The sequence below is a fragment of the Idiotropiscis lumnitzeri genome, chromosome 1, assembly GCF_059441095.1.
Source record: "Idiotropiscis lumnitzeri isolate Australia: NSW breed Sydney's pygmy pipehorse chromosome 1, RoL_Ilum_1.0, whole genome shotgun sequence".
NCBI classification, from domain to species: domain Eukaryota; kingdom Metazoa; phylum Chordata; class Actinopteri; order Syngnathiformes; family Syngnathidae; genus Idiotropiscis; species Idiotropiscis lumnitzeri.
Window position 1 is genome coordinate 40,074,888 of NC_142391.1, and position 21,879 is coordinate 40,096,766.

Sequence of the window (21,879 nt, forward strand, 5' to 3'; positions counted from 1 at the left end):
TTTTTAAAGTGCTTTGTTAAAAGCTGCAACTGTTATCAAATGCACTATACAAATTAAGTTCTATTGTATAATACTGAATTAATGACTAGCACTAATAAAATAAGCAAGTGAGGGTCTCAAACCCATATTGAAGGCTCAAGCAACTAGCAATTTGCACTTTATTGTGTTAATGTAATAGAGAGTGACATTCCAAGTCAAACTATGAAACACTTCCTATTTAAATGACTGTGCAACAAGTGTGACCCCATAGACACCGCCTGCCTGTTTACACACTTGTTGATCATTTTAAAAAGTTAAGACTTGTTATTTGTCTCAATTAGAGGCTTACAAAATATTAAACGACTCATATTGCAGTTTTCATTTCAGCAATTGGAACTTCGGATTCTCCTTCTCAAATATGGAAGAGCAAACTAAAACAATAATCACATCCAACTGAGTTGCTATTAAACACATTTATGAAAGTTTTGGCAATTTTGGCAAAGGTCTGCAAGTTAGCATCAGCATGGTGCAATGGAATTCGAATTACTTCCAAACATGCAGGTCACTGACACTAATTTGCAAAGACGTATGCCTCAATCATAAAATGCAGGGCTCGCACCTACCGAAGACGAAAGATTTATTCAGATGCACTACATAAACTCGTTTTCCTATGTAGTTTCTTAATTCACTGTGAACTTCATGCCCGCTTGCACACTAATCCTTAAATTATATTTAAAAAAGTACACCAGACATGGAAATTATCCTATGAGTGAATGTCTTACTGTTAAACTATAATATATACGTGTATCATTTCCGGATTTACAATATTTTAAAAGAACAAACAATCCCAACAACGCTGCCAATTAAATGAACAAGTGCTCTGTTACGGGTAGTGTACTCCACGCAGATTTGTGACGTGTTCGCTGACTCGCTCACTTCATTAAATACTATTTGTTTTCTGTGGATTGTGAATAGTTATTTTGTCTCGGCGCAAACAAATGTTCAATATAAAGATTTGCGAACGAAGTTAATGCCTTCTAGGTGCCATATAGCACGATACTCAACGTGGGCAACGAGATCAAACTTTGACAATCCGTTATTCAGTTACCATACTTACTTTCTGTGCAACGCATCCCACCAGGAAGAGTAGATAAACATTCATGAAAACATGCGCCCCAAGCGACGAAATGCTAGTCATTTTTTCTCCAATTGTCTCTACTAAATACGATCACTGTGAACCGTGTTCTGCTCCTCTTCCCTCTCATTCACCTGAAGTGTCGGGAGCGCGCCTCCATCGTTCATGACGCCGACACGGGACCAGACCCCCCTACTACTACAATCCGGCTTGACCACATCCTTCATTAGAACAATTCAATTGAAACACGCTCACATACTCTTAATTGTATTGCTCACGGAATGTGAGTTGTCTTTTTATTTTACAACATTCTATATGAGTTCATTTATCATGCAGTGCAGATTTCAGCACCTGTAATACAATAATTGACTTTTGGGCTCGACATATTTAGACTTAAAATTAATAAAATGCAGTAGGGGCATGTGCAGAGTTGACAATGTAATCACTCACAAACTTACAAAAACGTTTTTTTAAAAAATCATTTATGTTTGTGGGCATCTATAAAATGTGCCCCTTTTGTGAGAATGGAAAATAAAAGTAACCCCGTGTCAGCAAGATAGGATGTAAAATACTTTTCATTGCAGCAACAAAAATAGTCAATGTCGAGGCCAAATAATATCATCTTCGAAACTATTTACTTTGGATTCCAGCGCGTATCTGTTTTTATCTGTACTGTCGTTATTTTGGAGAAATCTCGCTAGATGGTGCCAACGCACATACTGATATATTTCAAAATCATTCAAACGACAGAAATACACTCAAATATGCTCAATTTGTCATGGTTTAATTTTTGAACAGTTGTTTATTTTTATCCACCTAAAATCACCCACTGTGATTGTTTCGAACTATGTCATAGTACTTGACATTTTCTTTGCACCAACAGCCATCTATTGCATGATCAGTTTTTAAATTGTGGATTTAAAAAACGCGTTTATTTATTAATTTATTTGTTTGTTTATTTGCTTTTGTTTGAACTACTTGCGTTACATCTCCCGCCTCCCCTTTTTAGTTGTGTTTTCAGGTCTACTTCATGTTTAAAAATCAAGTGTTGCTTGGTGATGTACGTATTTATAACAAACAACATTATGGAGGATGAGCTTTACATCAGTTGGTATCACATGCATGCACATTTTCTATGAATATTATTTTGGCTTTTGAATGACAGGCTAAACATGAGACAGCAGAGCAATATTGTAAAGGCCACGTGTGTATTTATAGATTTATCAGATTAATTAAAGTGTTAGATAATCAAATGCATTTGTTTGCAATTATGTATTTTTTGTGAATACAATCATTTAGAATTATACGACACATTGAATTCCATTCCATGTATGTAATACATGCATGTGCAGTGTATTTGTTGTTTCCAGTCGGACATATTAGGAAACGGAAAGCAAACAGCCACGTAGTAAAAGGCGAACCTTGTATGGTGAGCTTTCATTATGATTTTAATGTACTTATTGAATTTGTCATTTTATAGCCAGCCCATAGTCGTTTAAATCATCTTAGACGAAACGCATTTATTGTCATATTTATGTGATGATTTAAAAATGTAATCTAAACCCGGGCTCTGACTTTTCCAGCGACCGAGTTAGCAACTTTGATGTTAGCTTGACCGGTCCCCCATCGCAAACATATAGCTAGCTTTTTTTTTTAGCCACCATCAGCTAAAATGTAGTGTATATTATTTATGGTTGCAATTACGCACTGCGTCTTTGTTACTTGCGATTTCCGAGTATTTCGTGCAATTTGCTTGCATGTGAGTTTGTTGTTGTTTTCAATTGATAACTTCAGCTTTACTGCGTGAAATAAACCAATGTTTACCAATTGGTGCCGTTCAGAAAGGTTCGATACAACTGGAATTGACAACTTTTTAAAAATATTTTAATTGCCGTCGACATCCCTAATATGAGCATCTTGTTTAATTTACAATTACGTCAACTCAAATTGACAGTTGGGCGTGTTGATGTAATGTATTGTTATTGCGGCATCTGTTTAATAAATTCCTGGGGTATGAATCGTTTGTTGTCAGATCGGTGCTAATTTTCCAAGAATAAATAATGATGTGCACTTGCCCTTAATCCGTTAGACACGGTATTTAACTTAATGTATTGTTGTTTTCGTTCTACGGAAGAGTAAAATTGTGTTGCCAATTAAAGCAACCAATAAAATTAGCACCACGCTGTCTGATTAACTAACAACAAAATAGTCTTATTAGCCATTCACTCTCTTACGTTTTAGATGAAATAATTTTAATTTTATTGAGCATCATAAAAAATCTTTACTTTGTCTATGACATTGCGCTTTTCCCTAATTATTATATATTTATATATTATTATGCATTTGTTTCACTGAGATTGACTTCTCTTTTCAGTGCTGTATTACTTTCTGGATCTTGGAACGCACCTGCTTTCAGTTATTGTGTTGCTTACCAACGAGGACCCAGAAACATCATCATTAAACAATGGACATTAAAGAATAATACATTGCTCAAATGGAGATCAATTCTGGGCAAGATGACTGCACATTAAAATTCCAAGAAGATGAAAATGAGCAACATTTGAAGGAGCAAGGTCTCAATGGCAATCCAAATCCAACCAAGGGGATTCAAAATGGTTAGTGCTGATGCTTTTTTTGGTGGAATATGATTTGATTGCTTCGTCTGTGGTCTTCATTTGACTCTACATGTGCTCACTACTGAACATCTGCTGTTGTTTGAGCTCAATGGTGAGAGGGGAAAATGTATGCATACCTTGAAACTGGAATAACCAACTCGTGGCTGTCTGCACCCACCAACCAGTCAAGTTGTCCAACCCGTCAAAGCCAGGCTTGACCATGAATTTCTTTCGGCAGTCAATTGCATGGCACACAGAGACAAACATTAGCATGACACCTTGGATCACAAAGGGAAAAATCAGCCCAAACTTGGTACACAAAAGACGTTCCACCATTTGTACACGACACAACTCAGGGATAAGTTTGTCATGATTATTCTCTGACTTGGGTATAAATTTGATCTTTACACAGCTGAGCCTGTTTCTTCTACATTTGGTTTATCTTACAATGACCTATCTTCATCATCTGAAACTAGTATCCAAATGCATGTGATGTTTTAGCAGCATGATGATGCTAGATGTGAATAAAATTAGCAGGGCATCAGAGCCTTAGACGGGCAGTAAAGTCAAGTCAAATCAGTCTAAACGCGACATTCTAATTAATATTGCGTTTAGGGAAAAGAAAATCCACACATTTTCTTTTTTTTTTAATCCATCTCAAATTGCAGACATTTTGCCTCTTGCTGTTCCCTTAAAACGGCATTGCAGTTTCTGGGCTCAGGCAACCACCATCATGGATGAAAACAAGTGGATTTTACTGCTTAATTCATATGCCACAAATGCAATATTAATCAGAGAATATATTATTGTAAAGAACAGTTTTGAGTTGACTTCCCCTTTAAGACTTTCTCTCCACTGGAGGAATTAGCCTGTGCCGCTGAGTGTTGTCATAGTTGCTCAGCCAGTTTGCCAACCGAATCACATTCACTTTGCATTCTAGTCCACAATACATACTATGACTCACCGTCACATTCCTTGGGACTCTTTCATTTCAGGTCCCATCAGCTCGGATGTGATGCCAAATGGAGACGAAATGTCAGAGGGCATTGCTGCTGCAGAGAGCTCCCTTACAAATGGGTCCCTGTCTCCAACAGCCCTTCCACAAAGCGACAGCTCCTCAGTCAACTCCCAAACTCAGGAGGCTTCCCCAGGGGTGACTGCTTGTCCACCCGTGATGCTTGAACCTGAGCAGGCTGTCGCGGAGGTCACGGGTCACACGGGTGATGCATTGCAGTCACTCCGACTCAGTATGCCTATGCAGGAGACAGATTTGTGTAAGCATGAATTTGTTGCGTGAATGCCCATCTGTCCCAAGTCTGTTTATAACCTCACTTCATAGTGTAAAGTTATTCACTAAACTAACATTCTTTACTTCTATTGTGTTTGGGTAGATGGAGTCAAGCAAATCACTTTTGTTCAACGTCCGTCGGGTTGATTAAAAGTTGTGATGGCCTATTTTCCAGGATTATTATTTTTTTTATTATAAAAGGTTGCATTAAGGGATTCACACTTGGCCTCTTTATCTGCATAATGCCATTGCAGTCATTCATGAGTATGTTATTTCAGACAGCTGTTAACGTTTCCTTTTGGATGAATGCCCTTCCTCTTTAGCCAACCAGCAGCCTTCATTGGAGATGGAAAATGAGGAGAAGATTCGTCTGGAGGCTCGCAGACGTCTGGAAGAACAGCTAAAACAGTACAGAGTGCAAAGACAGAAGGAGCGGGTGAGAGAAAAGTCAGCCTCTGTCACAATTAAATAATGTATCCAGTTGACATAGCGTTGTCACAACCAACACTGTTTTTTTCAGCCATCTTTCATGCCACTGTCTGTTTTTCAAGACCACACACATGGTAGACATATCAGCACCTTCCTAAAATAATGACCTTGGTTATTTAAAAAAATTAAAATTTCAGATGATACAAAAAAAGTCAAAATACTGATTATATTATTTCTACTGTTGCTTTTCAAGAGTATATGGTAATTGGATGATTTATTAGACTATGTAGCCAATTTTAGCAGTGGTGGCCAGCATCCTGAGGGGACGTTTATGACCAAAAAAAAAAAAAAACTTTTGTCAAAATACAACTTAGGCCATTATTTTTAAAAGGGTGACGATATGCATTGCCAGTACATGGATTTAAAGTTTCATTGAAGCATTTTCTGAGATATTGCTCTTCATTTGATCAGTTGGCTGATGGCATAAAGCAGGCTTAGTAACTTCACCATATTATACTTAGCTATATTGCTAGTATGACTACATATTTCTTTGTTTTAGTCTCACCGCAGCACACCAAGAAGCAGACCATTCAGTACTCTGGATCCAGAGTTAATGCTGCATCCTGAGGCTCTTCCCAGGGCCAATACAGTCGCCATGACCAAGGAATATTCCTTCCTGAGGACCAGTGTACCCCGTGGTCCTAAATTGGGGAGTTTAGGAATTCCCCCCACCAAGGAGAAGAAATCCAGATCCTCCCGCACAAGCAAGATCCACTCTTTGGCTGACTACAAATCTCCAGAGAGTGATGGTGGCGGCGATGCAGTAGGTGGAATAAAGACTGCAGACAACACCATGGCCTCCCTTCAGTCCTCTATCAGCTCAGTATCCACTCTGTCCGAGGTCAGCGTGATGTCACATTTGGGCACCTTTGAGGGAGAAGTGCGATCTGGTGTTTCGCTCCAGGTGGGGGAAATTGTCCCTGAGGTTGATGGTGGTGAATCAGCAGGAAGGCCTGGAAATGATGGCAATGACAGTGACAACTCATCATACAGCAGCGCTTCTACCAGGGGAACCAACACCATGTTCTCTGCTGCCATAGAGAGGCAGCAAGGGACCTACACGGTTGAGGGACGGGAAATTGCTCCGGAGGCCATGGGTCAATTCCCCTCCCTGCACGAAGTTTTGCAAGCAGCCAGTGATGAGCAGCACCTACAGGAATTGGAGCAAGAAGGCTCTGCAGAACCACGGAGCCGCCGAGACAGCTTCTCGAGCAGGTATTTATTTATTTATTTATTTTTTTAAATTAAAAGAATCCAAGTATGTGATTTTATTTTTGGTCTGTCAAATAACTATTGTAACACAGTTGTTGTTTATATTGTTCAGTGTCTCTTTAGAGAGTTCTGTCATGGGGCATGATGAAGTGCTGCAGGTGCTGAAAGAAAAAATGAGACTTGAAGGCCAACTGGAATCTTTGTCATCTGAGGCCAACCAGGTTAGAATGACTCCTTCACAAATTCACTGACCAGCCACAACATTATGGCAAAATAGTGCTAAACATTATTAGGGAAATCAAATATTCTGCCTTTTACAAAGGTGAACCTTTGGTTACCTTATCATGATCCTAGGAGCTAAGTTGTCTGGGGCTTTATGCCCCTGGCAGGGTCACCCATGGCAAGCAGGTCTATATCGGACCCAGTATGGCTCAAAAGACACCTATAATGAATGCAAATATTGGACTGTGTTTTCCCGTGCCTGGACGCGGGTTACCGGGGCCTCCCTCTGGAGCCATACCTGGAGATGGGGCTCGAAGCCCAGCATCTGCTGGTCGGGCTCAGCCCGAAAGGACAACCTGGGTCCCCTTTCTCATGGACTCACCACATGTGGGAGGGACCAAATTGGTCGGGTGCCGGGAGAACTGGGTGTGGCCAAAGCCAGGTTCCCTGGCGGTCCAACCCCCCAATTACAGAAGCTGGCTCCAGGGACATGAAATGTCACCTCTCTGGCAGGGAAGGAGCCTGAGCTGGTGTGCGAGGCAGAGAAGTTCCGACTAGATATAGTTGGACTCGCCTCCATGCACAGCTTGGGCTCTGGTACCAGTCCTCTCGAAAGGGGCTGGACTCTTTTCTACTCTGGATTTGCCCACAGTGAGAGATGCAAAGCAGGTGTGGGCATACTTATTGCCCCCCAGCTTAGCGCCCGTACAATGGGGTAGACGAGAGGGTAGCCGGATTTGCGGCCGCATGTTTTGGACATTCGGGTGAAGAAAGGGCCCGAGCTGTCAACTGATCACCACCTAGTGGTGTGTTTGCTCAGAGGGTGGGGGAAGATGCCGATCCGACTTGGCAGACCCAAACGTATTGTGAGGGTTTGCTGGGAACGTCTGGAAGAGTCCACTGTCAGAAAGAGTTTCAACTCCCACTTTCTGCATAACTTTGCCCACGTCCATTGAGTCCGACTGGACCATGTTCCGTACCTCTGTTATTTCGGCAGCTGACCGGAGCTGTGGCCGTAAGGTGGTCGGTGCCTGTCGTGGCGGCAACCCTCGAACCTGTTGATGGTCACCAGCGGTGTGGAATGCCGTCAAGATAAAGAAAGAGTCCTATTGGGCCTTTTTGAATCAGCTGATGGGTACCGGCAGGCCAAGCAGAATGCAGCCTTGTGGGTCACCGAGGCAAAAACACGGGCCTGGGAGGAGTTTGGCGAGGCCATGAAGCACTCTGAGGCATGCTTTCCTATCTCTGTGGTCGAGGTCACCGAGGTGGTTAAACTCCTCGCAGTTCCTAAAGGCTCTGGATGTTGTGTAGCTGTCCTATTTGACACGCCTCGGCAACATGACATGGACAGTGCCTCTGGATTGGCAAACTGGGGTGGTGGCTCCCCTTCTTATGAAGGGGGACCGGAGGGTCTTTGCCAACTATTGGGAGATCACACTCCTCAGCCTCCCTGGAAATGTCTATTGAGAGGTGGTGGAGAGGAGGGTCCGTCAGGAAGTTGAATCCCGGATTCGGTAGGAGCAGTGTGGTTTTCATCCTGGTGGTGGAACAGTAGACCGGCTGTACAGTTTTCCTCAGTTTTACATGAGAAAGTCCAAAAGGCATACTTACTGTTACTTCCCGACAACAAAGCGTCCCCCTTATTTAAAACCACATTTAAATTCAGCCAATATGAAAAAAAAGGAAAGAAAATATTACATATGGGGCACCTCACTTTATTAGCTGCCGGTGTCCATGTTATATAACACGATCCCGCGTTATAACGTAGACACCCATTTACTCTCTAATCTCGTTGCACTCTTGAGTACAATGACAATAAAGGGATTTCTAATTCTAATTACAAAGAATGGTGTCACACCAATGGCTTTTAAAAAAAGTATAATAATCATAACTGTAAACACCGGTAAACATTTTTTTCCAAACAATGCGGTACATAGCTAGTTGCACAGTAGTCCTTGAAAAGGCCGGTCTGCACATGCTCTGATTGAGCACAAAAATCAAATGGTTTGAATTTTGTTGATGATTTTAAACTTCTTATTTACACTATATAGACAGGAATTCAGACGCACCTCCCTCAGGAGTTGAACGACATTGATTTTTCTACCTAAATCTTAATTTGTCATTTTACCAATGGATTTTGGAGAATTATATGCTTTCTCAACTTGTTGATAATACTTTACAGTGGGGAAGATTATTTTTTTTTTGTACAAGCTAGACTGTCCTCCAATTAAAATTTAATTTTTATGACATGGCGGAATTAGTTTGGTGTAGAAAAGCCTGCACAGACCTCCTTTGGGTCCAACACAAACCTCCAACTCTTATTTTTGACGAATCAGCAAGATTCAATTCATAGAACGTTTTCCGTAAGAGAAAGGAAGCTCTCGTGGTAGCAAAAAGAGGGATCACCTAATTTGTACCTTTTACTTCCTTGATATCATTTTGCCTTATTCTTTTGCCTATAGTGTTTACAGTATATTTAAAGTTACTCACTGAAGTTGCACCAGTTACCCGTTTACAGCAAACAGACGTTAATTTGGAAATACTGTATGATTCAGTGCAAATTCTTATACATTATCCTGTCCTGTCCACCAGGCTCTAAAGGAGAAGACGGAGCTCCAGGCCCAGCTTGCCACCGTAAATGCTCAGATGCAGGCTCAGAAGGCAGAGGTTCAGTTTAGCCAGGAAAAACAGAGTGTCCTCACAACTGAAGTCAGCACTTTGCGGCAGAGTTGTAGCCAACTAGAGAAGGCAATGGTGGAGCTCCAAGGCAATTTGGAGAGCAAAAATGCCAGTCTGGCATCACTATGCAATGACCTGAATGTGGCTGAAGACCAATACAACAGGTTGATGGGGAAGGTAGATGAAATGCAAAAGACTCTCGCGTCAAGGGACAATACAGGTGAGACTTCAGTCAGCTTAAAAGCCAGCCTGATTGGTATTCACTCAATCTTTTTAAAGGCCAAATGAATTATAATACACATTTATATTATGTGTATCTAACAATAACATTCATTAATTTTGCAGTCCAGGATATGCGACTGCAAATGGGTGGTCTTCAGAACCAGCTACAACAGGTCCAGCTGGAGCGCAGCACTCTCCAGAGTCGACTGAAAACCTCTCAGGCAGAGATTGACTCTCTCCAGCAGGTCAGGCAGTGGTACCAGCAACAGCTAGGCCTGGCTCAGGAGGCCCGAGTGAGACTGCAAAGTGAAATGGCTAACATGCAGGTAAAATGGAAAAGGTTTGTTGCTGTTGTTGATGTATGCTAATTACTGTAGAATATATCTTCTTTCTTAGGCTGGAAAAATGACCCAGACTGGCGTTCTCGAACATCTGAAGCTAGAGAATGTGACACTGTCCCACCAATTGACTGAGACACAACACCGTTCTATCAAAGAAAAAGAGCGTATTGCTGTTCAGCTGCAGAGCATCGAGGTACATCCCTTTTTCATTTTTGGATGAATGCATGTTGAAACTGAACTGAGCATAAAAACTTTATGCAGTGGATATTCAGTCTACACACCTCTGTTCAACGCACACCTACTAATAACTCGTTATATGGTTGTGTTCAGAATTAACTAATCAGATTAAAAAATGCCTGCGAACAGTCACATCCCCAGTTATAGAATACACATAATTATCTGTGGTTATTTTTATATACATTGATTTATTTATTTGTTTTGAGTTGTACTGGTGTACGTCACATTAACGGTGCAGAAAGTTTTCAAGACTTATCTTGGTCCCATTTGTTTTATTCGGTATATATTTTTTTCCTTTTAAAGCAGTTACTGGACTTTGGGGGATTTTGGAGGAGTACGCAATAGTTCTCTGTAGATTTTGTTATCATAATATTTAATTCAATATAATAATATTGTTAAATTTTTGCCTGCGGTTTTTGCACCTATTTAGACTGGTGTTTACATTTATACCCGTCATTTTTCCCTCAAAGCCTTGTCTCCAGTTTATTGCTGCTCATTTCATTTCTTCATTGTTTATAGCAGAGCTGACACAACAAACATTTTGTTGTGCGCTGCTCTGTGCTACAGATGACATTAACAAAATCTCTCTTTCTCATCTATCGCTCTTTGGAAACAAATTTATATCCACTGTAAATTCTTGACAAATATACGGCATGCTTTGCACGATTTAGCATAATTGTCAGTCGGGTGGAAACCCACAATGTCCAAGTTTTGTTAATTTCACGTTTTTCCACAAATCTACAATTATTGGTCCTCACCACACAGGTCTGTTACTTCTACAAATTGACCAATCTAAAGTGGCGAGAACAGCATACAGTAGTACTTAATTTGACAATGCACGTCAATGTTTTCAGTATTATGATTCTGACCTTCTGCTCTCTGCATTGTAGGCAGACATGATGACTCAAGAAGCTGCTTACAAGCAGATCCAGGATGCTAAGACTATGGTGGAGGATGACCTGCAACACAAACTAGAAGAGTTTGAGGAAGAACGGGAGCGCTTAATAAAAGTGGCTAACACTGCCAATACCTTGGAAATGGAGCTAGAACAGGTAGTCATCTGCTTTCTAATGTCAGACTGTCATTAAAATCTTTTGGAAGATTTTATTTTTTCTTGTGCTACGAGAAAAATTGTAAACGTGATTAGCTTATCCACACCTTGATCTTTGTTTTCTGTTCATTAGATGAAGTTGAACCTTTCTCAGAAGGACATGCAGCTGCAGTCTCTCCAGAAAGAACATCTGGAGCTGATGCGCCAGTTGACCACCACTCAGGAGAACCTGCATACCAAAGAGCTGTCAATCAACCAGCTCGAGGCTCGATACGTAGAGTTGGAAGCCCATCTGGCTGAGTTACAGGCAGAGAGCAATAGCAAAAATGACAACATCCAGTACCTCCAGAATGAAAAGATTGTTCTGGAGGTAGCATTGCAGACGGCCCGAGCTGACAAGAGCCAACTTGATGAAAATGCTGAACGGCTTGGAGAGGATGTTTTGGTGGCATCAGATGTGTTGGATCAACTCAAACAGGACGTTCAGGTTAAAACCAGTCAGGTGCGCAACAAATGTCGGTTAGTTTTGCTTTAGAGTTTAAGTTGCATAAAGATATAGACAGAGCTGTGACAAAACTTGTTTTAACTTGGTATTCATTGAAGGAAAGTTTTTAATCTGTGCAATATATTTCGGGAATGTGATTTATTTTTGGCTATAATGATGCTGTGTTGAGTTGTTTTGGGTGTTAAATTATTTTTTGCTATTTGATATGTAGTATGATGGGCATTTTCTTTGTTTTAGATTGAACAACTACAACAAGAAAATGGTTCCTTGAAAAAACAAGTTCAAAAATTGAAGGAACACTTCCAACAACAAAAGGTAAGAAATCTAAATTGTCATTCTGAAATTGCTACATAAATATATCGTAAATAATGTAATCAACTGTGGAGGGAAAACTGTTGGTAGAAATTCAGGGCTATGTATTTTAGCATTACAAACAGGCACTTAATTTCCCTGCAAGTATGGAGTGTGTCATTCAAGTTGATGGACATTGTTGAATAAAAGTAGAATACAAAATAATATTGTGAGAATACCCCCTCTTGCTACTGTTGATGTTTTCGTGGGAGGATGCATTGTTGAGCTGGTTGACTGTCACAGCTACAGAAGTTCTAAGACTTCAGTTTATCCAGGCTGTGTTTTCTGACAGATTACTTTTGGCTTCAATCATAACTATATTGAGCTATCAAGTGCAAGTAAAATTGATAAACCCATGAACAATATTATGCTACGTCTTTCTTCCCAGGTGATGTTGGAAGCCTACCGTCGGGATGCTAATTCCAAGGATCAGTTGATCAGTGAGCTTAAGTCCACTAAAAAGCGTCTTCTGGCAGAGGTGAAGGACCTAAAACAAGAGCTTCTGGACATTCAAGGAGAGAAACAAAAGGCTGATTTGGAGCAGGCTCGGTTGCAGAAAGAAGTACTCAGAGTCCAAGAACAGATTAATAACATGGAAAGTCATCTACAAGACATTCAAAGAGAACGAGACCAACTTGAAACACAGATCCAGGTAATTAGAAGTGCTGCAGTTTCTCCAAGTAAATTCAGTAAAGTCCGTGATGATTTATTTTTGGAAGCCTTGCTACTTTCCTTCACAGTCCATGCAATTTGATCAGAGTCAGCTCGCGGCTGTAACAGAAGAGAATGAAAGTCTTAGGAAACAAGTGGAGAAAATGGAAACCGAAGCCAAAAAGTGAGTCATGTTGGACACAAAACCTAGTAGCACTTGAATAATTCCTGCCTACTGCCTAAGTGATTTGGACCACAATCTCTTTTCATGTTTGTTTCTTTAATAAATATATATATATATATATATATATATATATATAAAAACAGTTGTTGGCCTGGACAAGAAGTGTACCCATGTACTGCTAGACACTCTTTTTCTTTTACATTGTTTACATTGCACTATGCCTAGTAGTCTCTTAATCAGAGAGCTTATCAGCCTGATTAGCGACATCACAAAGACCTTTCAGCATGAGTATGTTGTAAAATTGTATACATTCATTCAACATGGTCATTTCAGCTTTCTCCTTAATATAATGCATTTTATGATTTGCTTGAAATAGAGCCATCTCGGAGCAAAAAGTGCGTATGAAGCGGCTGGGGACAGATTTGACCAGCGCTCAGAAGGAGATGAAGGCCAAACACAAGGCATATGAAAATGCTGTGAGCATCCTGAGTAGAAGGCTGCAAGAGGCCCTGACTGACAAGGAGACGACTGAGGCTGAGCTGGTTAAGCTCAAAGCTCAGATGTCAGATGGTGGAAACAACCACATACTGCAGGTATAAAACTGTCAGATCGTAACACCTTGAAACATATGACCAGAGCTGAGCAGTCCGTCCCGGGGGCAGAAAGGTCCAGCCCTGCGATCCAGCCAGATGCTCATTTTTGGGGCGGGGGGTTGTGACAAATTCTAAGAAAGGGCTCGACTTAGCAAGATCGTTGGTTGATTTTAGTCCGGCCTACTAATCGGCCTTCGTGCATGTGGTGTGGTCGTGAGGCGGCTAAAAGTTCATTTCAACCTACTCGGCGAAATTGACAAAAATTGCCTCCTAATGCGTCAAAAGCACCACTACCAACTGTGTGCATTTCCTTGCATTGGGCACGTTTGTGGAGAAGAATGAAACCATGAAGAAGGAGACAAAGAAGAAGAAGTAAACGAAAAAGGAGACCAAGATGAAGAGGGGGACGAAGAGAGTAACAGCTTAGTTCTGCTCTCTGTGTAAGACAGCTAGCCTATGCGTGGGACAAGTGCACACATACGTGACGTCGTCAAACCACTAACCCACTTTGGTTTGACGACTCACTTACCACCATAATATGCCCATAATAAGGTAAGCAGATTTGAATAGTAAATTGGCCAGCTAATTATCTTTAAATAAACCTCTGCTATTAGCATCTCTGGCGTCATGCACGGACGCATTTTGTTTTTGTTTTTTTAGCACGGGGTAGACAATTATTATGAATACGGCTGGAGGATCGAGGCCGGAAGGGTAACCCGGTCGCGGCCGGGGGGCGGGGGACTGACCGGCAAAAAAGGGTCCTTATACGACATGTACTGTACTACACTGTAGCATGGTAGCATACTAGCGAACTGAAAGAAAGCCTTTACAATTAATAGTAAATGATCTTTCTGAGTGGTACCTGGTACTACTGGTAGGATAATCAGGTACATGCACACAATTTATTTCCGCATTTGGCGACACAAGCAAAAGCAAAAACACCTCGCACAGGTAAATGGCGAAGTGTACCGTGACATAGCACCCAAGGGAACTTTAAACAACTGTCTTTTTTAACACAAGTAGTCAACAAAGAGCCGCCAAACAATAGTTACATATATTGCATTATATTATATCTGTATAAAATACATTTTGCTCATGTATTCAACATTTGTCTCGACATTCGCCCTCAGGATTTTATTTAAAGAAAGTTCCCTGCCATTTGGATTATTACCACTAATAGTGAGTTTCAACACTACATTAACAATGACGAACAAAGGCATGTTAGATTTACAATTTCAAGTTGAGCTGTAATCAGTCGGTCAGTCCGTCATGTTATTTTAACCGCGCTTCTGTCGGTAATTTTGAACGGTCTGCCAGTTCGTCTATAATCACTTCTATCTTGAAAGTTGTTGAATTGAACATAATTTGACTTGTGCCTAATATGTGCTTACTAAATGTACCAAATGTCATTAACCATCCATTATCAGCCTCACGAGGGCTGTGAACGTGCCGGAGCCTGTCTTTGGGCAGTAGGCGGGGTACACCCTGAACTGGATGCCAGCCAATTGCAGGGCACACAAAGACAAGCAAACAAACACGCTCCCAATCACACCCAGGGATAATTAATGGTGTTCAATCAACCTACCATGCATGTTTTTGGAATGTGGGAAAAAACCCACGCTGGCACGGGGAGAATATGCAAACTCCACACACTACGCATGCAGCTGGATTTGAACCCTTCACTTTTGTACTGTGAGTGTAACGTGGTAACCAGTCTTCCACCGTGCCACCCCAATTCTCAAGTTTTAAATTGATTATGAGTGAACACCAGGAATAATAGTCTCTGCACTGGTAGAGACTAATGATGATCCTCAAATAAACAGAACAGTGTAGAAATAATTTGTGAGATTATCATTCGAACCAGTGTATAAAATGGAAAGGAAGCAATAGCTCGGAGTGCTCTAGTGGTTGATGAACTGATATTGTGGCCTCTATAATTTTCATTGTGGTCAGGACGAAGGCAATGAGCCAAGGCTTCAACATTTATAAAGTAATGGTCAGACATACTGTAGAAGTAGTATGCACTGCATGGTAATTTACATTTGAGGTTGAAAGACCCAATTTAGTGGACCATTTTTAGGGGTCGCTTCATCTATTATCTGTGTGAAACCAAAAGTATCAATTGTCTAAAAAGGAAATTCAGCTATAAAGCCAGAGTAAGAGTCAGTGGGATTATAAATAACCACAAGATGAAACAGCAACAAGGCTTCAGAACTTCAGATGTTTTAAAGTTGTTAGAGCAATGGCTAAATTTGAAGGCAGATAAATAAGGGACAAGTGAAGTCACAATGTTTGCTGGAGAGTCCTCATTTAGTGGTGAAAATGCATTGGGTTTAAACTAGTTTTTCATGTTAAGATTATCGTGCACCAAAATAAAAACGTCACTTAAAGCCTAATGCATTTAAGTTCCATCTTTACACACAAGTGGTTTTGTTGTAATAACTTGGTAATTGCTTATTGGGTGGAAAAGTTATCACATTTAGATAAAGGTCTAAAAATTCTGTCATTGTTTTTGTTGAAGACAAGCGTTCTAAATCCCAATTTTTTGTTTGTTACTCAGGAGAAGATTGAATCACTTCAAACTGCACTGCAGGTTGTGACCAAAAGCAAGGCATTGTTAGAGAAGGAGCTTGAGGAAGTAATTAACCTCACTTCCACAGAGTTGGAGGAGTACCAGGAGAAGGTCCTGGAGTTAGAAGATGAGGTGGGTCATAACATTTTTGGATTGTGTTCGTTTTTAAAAAATCCCCTAACACGTGCCTTGGTTTTTCCATTGCTGCCTTCTTTAATGGCCTTATGTCAATTTTTCAAAAGCTACAAGAGTCCCGATGCTTCAAGAAGCGGATCCGAAAACTAGAAGATGCGAACAAGAAACTTGCACTTGAGCTGGAGCACGAAAAAGGAAAATTATCTGGACTGACACAGTCCCACAGCACACTGCGGGAACATGCCAACATCTTGGAATCTGCTTTGGCAAAGCGAGAGGCTGATCTTGTACAGCTCAACTTGCAGGTAATACATGAATTGATGAAATAATGGTGTTAGGTTGGAGTGTTTTATGTACACTGTGGATAATAGTGGCATCCTGAGGGCTTCTTGAAACTGAACAAGCGTGAAGGATCATATTCCTATATAAACCGTAGTGAATTGTTCTTTCATACACCCACTTATTCAGGTTCAAGCTGTTTTGAAACGCAAAGAGGAGGAGGACCAACAAATGAAGCAGGTGGTGCAAACTCTACAACTTGCCTTAGAAAAAGAGAAAAGCAAAGTCAAAGATCTTAAAGAACAGGTACAAGTTGTCAGTGCACTCAGGGGTGCCATGTTTTGGTTTAGTGACTTTATGCTTATTCATTATTTAATTTGTCTTTCTAGGTGGAAACAGCCAAAGCTGAAGCAGCCCACAATAGGAGGCACTACAGGGCTGCCATGTTGGAACTGTCAGAGATCAAGAAATATCTGCAGGCCAAGGAAGACTTGGTCAAAGCTCTGCAACATGAAGCCCACAAGCTACAGTATGTTCATTACAGAATACAGTCTTTGTAAATTGCTTACATTAAATATTGATTATTTTATCGAGGAAATAACAGGTAGGTAGAGTGGACTTCCGCAAGTCTAATTTTTCCGTATAAAAAGTCAAGTTTGGTCGCTACATTTTCAAACAGAACAGATATATTTGCAATGGAAACTTCCTAGATTTTTTTTTCACATTTTTCAACCCTCATTGCATATTTCCACAGATCACAGGATGAGAAGCATGCTCTGGAGATCAACAGATTCCAAGAGGAGCTGGCTGAAGCTCATTCCCAGCTCCAGATCCTCCAGAAACAACTAGATGAAGAGCTGTCGAAGAAGCCCCTTACTAATCAAGAGGTAAAGGAGTATTTTTTTTTTTTGGTTTGACTGAAAAACAAAGTTTTGCTGTCTCCTTTTTTTTTTTTATTGCTTCAAATAAAATCCTAATATTGAGGGTATGGAAATGTGTTCTGACCAATACATTGTTTTTTTTTTTGCGGTTTGACTGAAAAACAAAGTTTTGCTGTCTCCTTTTTTTATCGCTTCAAATAAAATCCTAATATTGAGTATATGGAAATGTGTTCTGACCAACACATTGTCTCATCCAAATTCTAATGCTGACGATTCACAGGTTGAGGACCTTAAGTGGGAGGTGGAACAAAGGCAGAGGGAGATTGAGACTCAGAAGCAGCAGTTGGAGATGATGGAGGAGTGCCAGCACAGGGAGCTGGACAGCCTGCACACAGCTTTGCAGGCAAGTATTTATTTAAATGATGAATGTCAAATAAGGAACACACAAAAAAAAAAAAACAATGGCACTGAACAAGTTGCCCAGAGCAGTAATTAATATCATGATCAGCACCGCCTCTTTTTCAAATGGGTGGATTTATTTTAAGACTGTCTGTCACAGAACATAAAGGTAGAGTTGGAGGCAGTCCAGGAGGAGCTGAGTGGTACTAGGAAGGACAAGTTTATGCTCCAAGCTAAAGTGGGTGAGCTGAAGAACAGCATGAAGACCATTCTGCTACAAAACCAGCAACTCAAGCAGGACCTCAAACAGAACCGTCTGAGGAAGGTGATGCATCCTTTTGCTTGACGTTATTGCTTATGGAAGAGTCAATCTGTGAAAGTGTGAATATTAGATTGGTGTGTTTGTAGCATATATTTAGCATGTTAGCTATGCACTGTTTTTGAATAATTGATTCCCTTCTGATACAAGTAATAACGTACATATATAGTAATAATTTATATCAGTAGTAGTAATAATATACTCATAACAGGTTAATCAATGCATTTGACTATCTGTCACGCAATAACAAGTAATGGAAAAATTGTTAGTTTTTAGAATTTCATGTTGTTAGCCAGCATTGTTCACCCATTACAGTAATTCCATTGAGGAAGCTAAAAAGCCCTGCAATTCTATTTTTGTAACAGCAACGGATGGAGTTGAAGAGTGAAGGGACCCCATCCAACCCAGTGACGCCGGTAAAGATCCCTGATTGCCCAGTGCCTGCCTCACTTCTTGACGAGTTACTAAAACCATCAACTTCGGTCAACAAAGAGCCGCTCAACAACTTGCACATCTGTTTGCGGCAGCTCAAGTAAGATGCTCTGTTGTACTCTCATTCTGCAATTCTCACGTTGTTTGGGTCCAGCGACCCCTTACAGGGGCGTCATTTTTCCAAGGACCCCCTCATCCTAATGCCAGTTAAGCCAAACATCTTTCACATCATTATTGTGCACCTCCAAATGCCATAGATTGTTTTTGAAAATTTCAATCTAATATTCATGACCTGTTTAATGGAAAGGAACTTAACAGAGTGAATTTAAATCAAACTATTTATCCATCACGGCAAGCTGAATTGCCTTGCTTGCACAAAGTTTTTAAAAGAACATTCAAGCGGTGCCAACTTTACTCTTCTGACCAACTTAGCACATTTTTTTAAGCATGGTTCAATACCTTTTTTTTTTTCTTTTTTTTTTTAAACAATATGTTCTATGTCACCCCATTTGTCTCAACAAGTTTGGATTATTTTCCTCTCAGGAGGAGAAAACATGATTTTTAAAAATTTTTTTTTTTTGCAATCGCAAAGTCAATTGCCCTGAACATATTTCGCAAAAGCATTGACTTATCCTCCTGCGGAAAACTTTTGAGCAGAAGTACTGTATGCGCTTCCAAGAAAACCGCAACTCTTTTGCCAAGGTCATTGTGCCTCACTTGTGTAAGTAACTGTACATGAAAGAATTCAGTGAGAAAGCTTAGAAATGCTGTGCACAGGTAGACAAAAGGAAGAATCTTGAGGTTTTTTTATAAGCCCTAAGGCAGGGGTATTGAATTAAAAGTCGCAGAGGTCCACGACTAAAGTTTCTTCCAATTAAAAGGTCCGAACCAAAGTCCAACTTCGCTTATTGTTTAGCCTATGTTCACATTTTTATATAGTTTCAATATTTAGAGTCATTTTGAATGGAGCACACTTGTATACTTAATATTTAGCAATGTTACCATTAAACACATTTCCCAGTCAAATAAATAAAAGGTGTTTATTTCACATTCAACAAACTGTAAAAGAGGCTCCAGGTTAAAGAATTTAAGGGCGCCACTTCCAGAAAAAGAAGGAAAATATCTCCTGCGGAAATAAATCAAATGCTGAGCATTGAGTTAACGCCTTTTCCCCTTTTTTTCTTAAATCAAAGAGTTATCCGCCTCAAAAAAGCAAAGGCTTAATTTTCCAAGTAAAACAGGTCAACATATTCAGTAAACAAAGAATAAAAATGGCTGTCCTAATGAAAAGCAAATTGAAACTGAGCTTTGACACCACCTTTTCTTTTGATAATTTTTTAACTTCTCTTAACGTGAAAAATGACTTTGTGACGTGGCATTGGAATTTGGATGATTATTTCACACTTTATGTTTCCCCAAAATCCATGAATGATACTTTTAGTTTAAATTTAAAAATCTTTTAAACTGCGCTTTAAGTTCAATGTTTTTGCGTGCTCTCACCTCAGACTTCAGCGGATAACTTTGCGGAAAAGAGCGGTGCCTTGTTACATAGCATATACTGTGATGTTTTTTCCTCTTTTTTGTCAGGGAAGAGATGGACAGCCTTCAAAAGCAGATGGAGGAGCACACAGTAACAGTGCATGAGTCAATCAGCTCATGGCCAAACACAGAAGAAGGACTGGCTCAACTGGGTCTTCAAAACAACATTTCCAATGCATTGAGCCCGCCGAACAACACAGTGGTGGAAAATAATATTGAAGCGGAACAGCAGCAGTCATAAAAGCAAACTTTTGTCAGGCTATGACAACGGTGGAGTTTTATCCACAAAGTTGCTGTTCAGTCATTTATTCCATTTTTCTTTTCAAACAATGGCTGTCAACATTTGACATTTTTCTTTAATCATCACAAGAGTGCTATTGCAGAGTAATACTTATAGCTTTATTCTTTTGGCTGGTATTATTTGTCCTATGTTTAAACTATGTTGTGCCCTTGTGACACTTATTTATTAAGATTTAATTACACATTGACCACACCAATCCGAAAACTGACATTCTAATTTGTTGGAAGGGATAGAGCATTTGAGCTGTTCACATTTTCAGTATGCTCCTCCTTTGGAATCAGTGGCTTTGACGATTGACTGACGACAAAATGTAAAGAGGTGTGAGTACGCCACAGTGGCTAAGATCTGTTCTTCCATTTTTTTGTGCCTGTACGCAGCTGATGTCATTCATTCAGGATTTAACTAACAGGGTTACTGCTTGACCGGTAAGCAGCTGGTGGTGGTAAGGTCATAACATCGTGCACACGAAGCTTTTTGGGATTCTCGTTGTTACAATGCAGTAGGTCTTCATTTTTATTGTAATGGTTTGACCACACGTTCTTATACTCCGCATCAACATGAGTCTCCGTTATGTATGGGGGTTTCTTGTCTAGCATGGACTTCTGTGGTTTGTATGTGGTGGGAAAAGCCTTAAGTAATCTTTTCTATACTGTTATGTAATCTGTTCAAATGAATACTGTTTTGCTGAGGGTATGTGCAAGATGTAATATATTTTGAGTGAGAAGATCTGTACAAGTATGCGGGCCACCTTTAACTGACAGCATGCCCGTTGATGAAAATGTAACTGAAAGAACGCAAGTAGCATGTTGCAAAATGTTTTGCGCACATGGTGATGAGAGGTGATCATATATCATATAATGATCTTGTTTGACTACTGGGCTAAGTTAATTGTTTCCAGACGTTAATATATATTTCATTTCGTATGGTTGTAAATTAATGATAAATGTTTAATAGTGTAAAGAAAATCAGAGTTATTAAAACAAATATTTCCAGGCTTATGCTGTTACTGTATTCCCAATACTAAAATAAGAATAGAATTCTGCAGTTGGGTGCTGCCGTCAGACAGGGAGGGAGGTTTTTATTCCTGTAACTGATGGGTAGGTAATTTTAAATGTTCTCTGTACACCTGTACGCTTGTGTATTTTAAAGGGAATGGCTTAAAATCAACATTAATTCTGTGTTGTGAATCTTTCAAAATTGTTCTTGTCATGTATTTTTTTCTATGATTAAAATTGATGAAATGATGTCTGTTTCACGTTTTCATAATA

At 40.1% G+C, this 21,879-nt stretch overlaps 2 protein-coding genes across 3 annotated transcripts in view; one reads left to right on the top strand and one right to left on the bottom strand.

Moving 5' to 3' along the window:
* The window catches only part of LOC148344622 (uncharacterized), a 33,529-nt gene extending 32,214 nt beyond the window's left edge, over window positions 1-1,315 (bottom strand). Inside the window, exon 1 of the mRNA XM_088300669.1 lies at window positions 1,097-1,315. Within this exon, the coding sequence (XP_088156795.1) occupies window positions 1,097-1,177 (81 nt within the window). The 5' untranslated portion in view covers window positions 1,178-1,315. The remainder of the gene's footprint in view (window positions 1-1,096) is intronic.
* A 1,171-nt stretch (window positions 1,316-2,486) lies between these two features.
* Window positions 2,487-21,855, top strand: golga3 (golgin A3). Of its 2 annotated transcripts, XM_088300714.1 has the most exons (25): window positions 2,487-2,543; window positions 3,489-3,729; window positions 4,725-5,003; window positions 5,341-5,453; window positions 6,006-6,347; window positions 6,411-6,721; window positions 6,831-6,939; window positions 9,533-9,839; window positions 9,965-10,167; window positions 10,238-10,375; window positions 11,310-11,471; window positions 11,604-11,972; window positions 12,213-12,290; window positions 12,715-12,978; window positions 13,067-13,161; window positions 13,538-13,754; window positions 16,315-16,458; window positions 16,569-16,766; window positions 16,930-17,046; window positions 17,130-17,269; window positions 17,495-17,627; window positions 17,902-18,024; window positions 18,181-18,345; window positions 18,705-18,871; window positions 20,359-21,855. In XM_088300714.1, exons 2-25 carry the CDS (start codon window positions 3,609-3,611, stop codon window positions 20,549-20,551), a joined length of 4,488 nt encoding a protein of 1,495 aa, XP_088156840.1. In that variant the 5' UTR covers window positions 2,487-2,543; window positions 3,489-3,608; the 3' UTR covers window positions 20,552-21,855. The 2 variants fall into 2 exon arrangements, with proteins under 2 accessions (XP_088156840.1, XP_088156830.1); XM_088300704.1 differs by having other exon boundaries at window positions 6,006-6,721.
* The last annotated feature ends 24 nt before the right edge of the window (window positions 21,856-21,879 follow it).